General features: G+C 53.7%; 1 protein-coding gene across 1 annotated transcript; it reads right to left on the bottom strand.

The window, feature by feature from the left end:
• Positions 1-2,196: 2,196 nt before the first annotated feature.
• On the bottom strand, positions 2,197-7,218 carry OSGEP (O-sialoglycoprotein endopeptidase). The gene is given in 10 exon segments (XM_068668575.1): positions 2,197-2,324; positions 2,327-2,345; positions 2,684-2,725; positions 2,727-2,763; positions 2,886-2,935; positions 3,015-3,110; positions 4,094-4,269; positions 5,566-5,685; positions 7,088-7,178; positions 7,180-7,218. Coding segments are annotated over 10 exon segments (756 nt in total). The 5' UTR covers positions 7,204-7,218; the 3' UTR covers positions 2,197-2,223.
• Positions 7,219-7,256: the final 38 nt, after the last annotated feature.

Genomic DNA, 7,256 nt, shown 5'->3' with positions numbered 1-7,256 from the left:
ACAAAACCCATAAACTATCCCCAAAACCCTATAAATGGACCCCAAAAAACCCTTAAGAACCCTCAAAATTCCTTAAGAATACTCAAAATCCCTTAAAATCCCCCCAAATCCCTTAAAACCACCCCAAAACCCATTAACAATCCCCAAAACCCCCATAAGAACCCCAAAAGTCCATGAATGGACCCCAAAAAAACCCTTAAGGACCTCCAAAAAGTCTTTAAGACCTCCTGCGGGGTCAGCGGGGTCAACGGGGTCGCCCCGTGACCTTTGGGGTCGCCCCGTGACCTTTGGGGTCAACCAGGACCCAATGGGGTCAACGGAGTCCCCTTGGGGTCAACCGATCCCGTTGAGGTCGCCCAACGCCTTCGTGTCCCAAAATCCCCTAAATATGACCCCCAAATCCCCTAAATATACCCCAAAATCCCCATAAGAATCCCAAAAGTTGATGAATGTACCCAAAAAATCTTAAGCATACCCAAAAACTCCTTAAAAATACACAAAATCCCTTAGAATTCCCCCAAATCCCCTTAAAAACCCACAAAACCCATAAACTACCCCCAAAACCCTATGAATGGACCCCAAAAAAAACCCTTAAGAACCCTCAAAATTCCTTAAGAATACTCAAAATCCCTTAAAATCCCCCCAAATCCCCTTAAAACCCCCCAAAACCCAATAACAATCCCCAAATCCCCATAAGAACCCCAAAAGTCCTTGAATGGACCCCAAAAAACCCTTAAGAACCTCCAAAAAGTCTTTAAGACCTCCTGCGGGGTCAGCGGGGTCAACGGGGTCGCCCCGTGACCTTTGGGGTCGCCCTGTGACCTTTGGGGTCAACCCGGGACCTTTGGGGTCAACCAGGGTCCAATGGGGTCACCCAATCCCGTTGAGGTCGCCCAAACGCCTTCGTATCCCCAAATCCCCTAAATATGCCCCAAAATCCCCTAAATATACCCCAAGATCCCATAAGAATCCCAAAAGGTCATGAATGTACCCCCAAAAAACCTTAAGCATACCCAAAAACTCCTTAAAAATACACAAAATTCCATAAAAGTCCCCTGAATCCACTTAAAAACCCACAAAACCCATAAACTATCCCCAAAACCCTATAAATGGACCCCAAAAAACCCTTAAGAACCCTCAAAATTCCTTAAGAATACTCAAAATCCTTTAAAATCCCCCCAAATCCCCTTAAAACCCCCCAAAGCCCCATAAGAATCCAAAAGTCCATAAATGTACCCCAAAAAACCTTTTAGAACCCCCAAACCCCGTAAAATCCCCCCAAACCCTTTATAAACCCCAAAACCCCATAAATTCCCCCCAAAACCCCTTGAGGACCTCCCCAACCCCCCATAATCTACCCCAAAACCCCTTGATGCCCCCCCAAGCCCCTTAAGAACCCCAAAACCCCCTAAAACCCCCCCAAATCCCCTCAAAACCCCTTAAGAACCCCAAAAACCCCATAAAATCCCCTCCAAACCCCTAAAAAAAACCCAAAACCCCATAAAATCCCCCCAAAACCCCTGAGGACCTCCTCCAACCCCCCATAATCCACCCCAAAACCCCTTGAAGCCCCCCCAAAGCCCCTTAAGAACCCCAAAACCTCATTAAATCCCCCCAAATCCCCTCAAAACCCTGTAAGAAACCCCAAAACCCCATAAAATCCCCCCAAAACCCCTAAAAAACCCCAAAACCCCATAAATTCCCCCCAAAACCCCATGAAGACCTCCCCCAACCCCCCATAATCCACCCCAAAACCCCTTGAAGCTCCCCCAAAGCCCCTTAAGAACCCCAAAACCTCATAAAACCCCCCAAATCCCCTCAAAACCCTGTAAGAACCCCAAAACCCCATAAAATCCCCCAAAACTCCTTACAAACCCCAAAACCCCATAAATTCCCCCAAAACCCCATGAAGACCTCCCTCAACCCCCCATAATTCACCCCAAAACCCCTTGAAGCCCCCCAAGCCCCTTAAGAACCCCAAAACCCCATAAAATCCCCCCAAATCCCCAAAAAACCCTTAAGAACCCCAAAACCCCATAAAATCCCCCCAAAACCCCTAAAAAAAACCCAAAACCCCATAAATTCCCCCCAAAACCCCATGAAGACCTCCCCCAACCCCCCCATAATTCACCCCAAAACCCCTTGAAGCCCCCCCAAAGCCCTTAAGAACCCCAAAACCCCCTAAAACCACCCCAAAACCCCATAATTTGCCCCCAAATCCCTTTAATATCCAACCCCTTCGCCCAGGAACCCCAAAATCGCCGGAATTTGCCCCAAAACCTGCAGGGAGAAGCAGAGGTCCTCAGCGGTGGCCTCGCCGGTGGCAGGAGCCGGGGGGCGACCGCCTGGGGGGAGAGAGGTCTTGATGACATCATGACCCTTTTAGGGACATTTAGGTCCTTTCGGGGATTTTGGGGACATTTGGGGGATTTTGGGGACATTTTGGGGTCTTTTGGGACTTTTTGGGGTCTTTTGGGATCTTTTGGGGTCTTTGAGGACATTTTGGGGTCGTTGGGTTCCTCTTAGGGACTTTGGGCTCTGGATGACGTCACAACCCTTTTAGGGACATTTAAGCCCTTTTGGGGTCTTTTGGGGTCTTTTGGGGTCTTTTGGGACTTTTTGGGGTCTTTTGGGGACATTTTGGGTTTTTTTGGGCCCTTTTGGGGTCTTTGGGGGTCCTCACCTCGACGTGCGACAGCAGCCCCGAGAAGGAGACGTCCATTCCCCTTCACCACGTAGGGCAGCTCCACCAGCTTGGTCCCCCTGCGGCCAATTTTAGGTCATTTTGGGTCATTTTAGTCCATTTTGGTCCATTTTGGGCTCATTTTGCTCCATTTTGGTTAATTTGGGGCCATTTGGGGCCATTTTGGGGTCGCCTCGCTCACCTCTTGGCCATCTGCTCGATGTTGTAGCCGGGGCTGGGGTCGTTGGAGATCTGCGGGGGGGGGGACACGCCAAGAACACGCTAAGAACACGCTAAGGACACGCGTGTGACGCGGGGGGGGGGTCCCCACCTTGAGCACGCGTGCGAAGCGGTCCAGGCAGTTGCCCACGGCGATGTCCAGCGTCTCGCCGAAGATTCGGTAGCGCCGGCGCGAGAAGGCGATCACCTGGGGGGGGAGGGACCCCGCGATATGTCACGATAGGGCGCGATATCGCGAGGTATCGCGCGATATCCCCTATTATCCCCACGATATCGCAAGATATCGCATAATATCCCCATGATATCGTGAGATATCCCCATGATATTGCAAGATATCGCACGATATCCCACGATATCCAACAATATCCCCATGATATCGCAAGATATCGCGCGATATCCCACGATATCGCAAGACATCGCACAATATCCCCATGATATCTTAAGATATCGCACGATACCCCCGTGATATCGCAACAATGCCCCCACGATATCTATAAATACTGCGTGATGTTGCGGGATATCGCGTTATATCGCACGATGTGGTATGATATCCCGTGATATACCATGATATCGCTCACTATCGTGTGACATAATCGCGGTATCATGCAGGATTTCGTGATATCTCATGATAAAAGACCAATATCGGGACATAACGCCAATATAATGGCAATATATTGTGACATAATGCTGATATCTCATGATATAATACCAACATCTCATGATATAATGCCAATATTGCCCAATATAGTGCCCATATCGTGCGATATAATGCCAATATCATGCCATATAACACCAATATCACGCGACATAATGCCAATACCGTGCAATATAACACCGATATCATGCGATACAATACCATATCGTGCAATATAATGCCAATGTCGTGTGATATAATGCTGATATCACCTGATATAACGCTGATATCGCGCGATATAACGCCGATATCGTGCGACATAATGCCATATCATGCAATATAACGCCAGTATCGTGCGATATATTGCTAATATCGCGCGATATAACCGCCAATATCGCACGATATAACGCCGATATCGTGCGATACAATGCCATATCGTGCAATATAACGCCAATATCTCGCGATATAATGCCGATATCGCCCGATATCCCGCGATATCGTCCACTATCGTGACAGGGGAGGGGAGGGGGGCCTACCTGTGTGTTGCCGCCGCTGACGTAGAGCACGAGGGGGTCGCGGGCGCGGGCCAGCAGGCGCCCCATCTCGATGTGCCCCACGCAGTGGTTGACCCCCAGCAGGGGCCGGTCCCAGAGCTGCGCCAGCGTCCGCGCCACCACCGCCACCACCGCCAGCGGCGCCCCCATGCCGGGGCCTGCGGGGGGGGGACACGACACGCTAAGAACACGCTAAGAACACGCTAAGCACATATTAAGGACACGCTAAGGACAGATTAAGGACAACCTAAGGACACACAAAGGACACATTAAGGCCACACCAAGGCCACACCAAGGACACATGAAGGACACTCCAAGCACACGCTAAGCACACGCCAAGAACACGCCAAGCACACGCTAAGGACATGCTAAGCACATGTTAAGAACATGCTAAGGACAGATTAAGGCCAACCTAAGGACACACAAAGGACACATTAAGGCCATGTTAAGACCACATAAAGCACACACTAAGCACATGCTAAGGACACACCAAGGACACACAAAGCACACACTAAGCACATGCTAAGCACACACTAAGAACACGCTAAGCACATATTAAGGACATGCTAAGGACAGATTAAGGACATACAAAGGACACATTAAGGCCACACCAAGGACACACGAAGCACACACCAAGCACACGCTAAGAACATACTAAGGACACGCTAAGCACACGCCAAGAACACACTAAGAACACGCTAAGCACACACTAAGGACAGATTAAGGACAATCTAAGGACACACAGAGGCCACATTAGGGCCATGTTAAGGCCACACCAAGGACACATGAAGCACACACTAAGTCCACGCTAAGCACATGTTAAGGACATGCTAAGAACATGCTAAAGACACATTAAGGAGACACTAAGGACAGATTAAGGCCAACCTAAGGACACACAAAGGACACATAAAGGCCACACCAAGGCCACATGAAGCACATGCTAAGCACACATGAAGCACACACTAAGCACATGCTAAGAACATGCTAAGCACACACTAAGGACACGCTAAGTACAGATTAAGGCCAACCTAAGGACATACAAAGGACACATTAAGGCCACATCCAGCACACACCAAGCACACGCTAAGAACATACTAAGCACACGCTAAGCACACGCTAAGCACACGTTAAGGACATGCTAAGAACATGCTAAAGACACATTAAGGACACGCTAAGGACAGATTAAGGCCAACCTAAGGACATACAAAGGACATGGTAAGGCCAGGTTAAGGCCACACCAAGGCCACATGAAACACACACTAAGCACACACCAAGCACATGCCAAGCACATGTTAAGAACATGCTAAGGACAGATTAAGGCCAACCTAAAGACATACAAAGAACACATTAAGGCCACACCCAGCACACACCAAGCACACACTAATAACATACTAATAACATGCTAAGAACACGCTAAGGACACGCTAAGCACACGCCAAGCACACGCCACTGACCGCGGGTGAAGGCGACGGCGTCGATGTCGCGGGGCCCGAGCCCGGCCTCCCGCAGGGCGTCGGCCACCAGCCCCAGCACCGCCCCCCGGTGGTGCCGCCCCGTGGGGCCGGGGGCGAAGCCTGCGGGGTCAAAGGTCACCCAGGGGTCAAAGGTCACCCTCAGGGTCACGGCGGGGTCAAAGGTCACGGGGTGGGGGTCACAGAGGGGTCAGGGGTCACGGGGGGAGGAGTCAAGGGGGGAATTGGTCACGTGGGTCACAGGGGGGTTAGGGGTCATGGGGGGGTCAAAGGTCATGGGGAGGGGTCAGGGGTCACCACGGGGTCAAGGGTCATGGTTGGGGTCATGGTGGGGTCAAAGGTCACGGGGCAGAGGTCACAAGGGGTCAGGGGTCATGGGGTGGGGGTCAAGGGGGTGTTGGGTCACAGGGGGGTTAGGGGTCATGGGGGGGTCAAAGGTCACAGGGAGGGGGTCAAAGGTCACCCAGGGGTCAGGGGTCACCCTCAGGGTCACGGCGGGGTCAAAGGTCACAGGGTGGGGGTCACAAGGGGTCAGGGGTCACGGGGGGAAGGGGTCAAGGGGGAATTGGTCACGTGGGTCACGGGGGGTTAGGGGTCATGGGGGGGTCAAAGGTCACGGGGAGGGGTCACCCAGGGGTCAGGGGTCATGGGCAGGGTCATGGGGGGGTCAAAGGTCACTGGTCAGGGGTCACAATGGGTCAGGGGTCACGGGGGCAGGGGTCAAGGGGGGAATTTTTCACGTGGGTCACAGGGGGGGTAGGGGACATGGGGGGGTCAAAGGTCATGGTAAGGGGTCACCCAGGGGTCAAAGGTCACCCTCAGGGTCATGGGGGGGTCAAAGGTCACGGGGTGGGGGTCACAAGGGGTCAGAGGTCACGGGGGCAGGGGTCAAGGGGGGCGTTGGTCACGTGGGTCACAGGGGGGGTAGGGGACATGGGGGGGTCAAAGGTCATGGGAAGGGGTCATTGGGGTCACCGTGGGTCAAAGGTCACCCTCAGGGTCATGGTGGGGTCAAAGGTCACGGGGCAGGGGTCATAAGGGGTCAGGGGCATGGTTGGGGTCAGGGGGGGAAGGGTGAGGGGGAGAGGTCATGGGGGGGTGGGGGTCATGGGGAGAGGTCAAAGGTCACGGGGAGGGGTCAGGGGTCACCACGGGGTCAAAGGTCACGGGCAGGGGTCACCGGGGTCCACGAGGGGTCAAAGGTCATGGGGTCAAGGGGGGGGGCATCGGTCACAGGGGGGTGATAGGGCACAGGGGGTCAGGGGTCACGAGGGGGGTCAAAGGTCACGGGGGAGGGGGTCAAAGGTCACGGGGGAGGGGTCAAAGGTCACGGGGGGCGGGGTCACGGCCCCGTGACGTCACAGGAAGTGGCCGTGACGTCACCGGGGCGAGGCCTAACGGGCCTATGGGGGGATGGGAGGCAATGACGTCACACCGAGGGGACCGGGGGGGGGGGGAAGTGACGTCACGGGGGGGCGGGCCGAGTGACGTCACTTCCGCTCACCGTGCCCGGGGGGCGTGACGTAGGTGGCGCGGCGGTTGCTGAGGACGCGGCCGTCGCGCACCAGCCCCGCCCCCACCTTGTTGGCCGAGCCCCTCCAGCCCCAGCACCGTCGGCATCGCTGACGTCACTTCTGACGTCACGCTCTGACGTCACCGCCGCCTCCCGCGCC

The sequence above is a fragment of the Anas acuta genome, unplaced genomic scaffold (genome assembly GCF_963932015.1).
Source record: "Anas acuta unplaced genomic scaffold, bAnaAcu1.1 SCAFFOLD_350, whole genome shotgun sequence".
In the NCBI taxonomy this organism is placed as follows: Eukaryota; Metazoa; Chordata; class Aves; order Anseriformes; family Anatidae; genus Anas; species Anas acuta.
The sequence above is the reverse complement of the archived record's forward strand: the minus strand, read 5'-3'. Positions and strand labels throughout refer to the sequence as shown.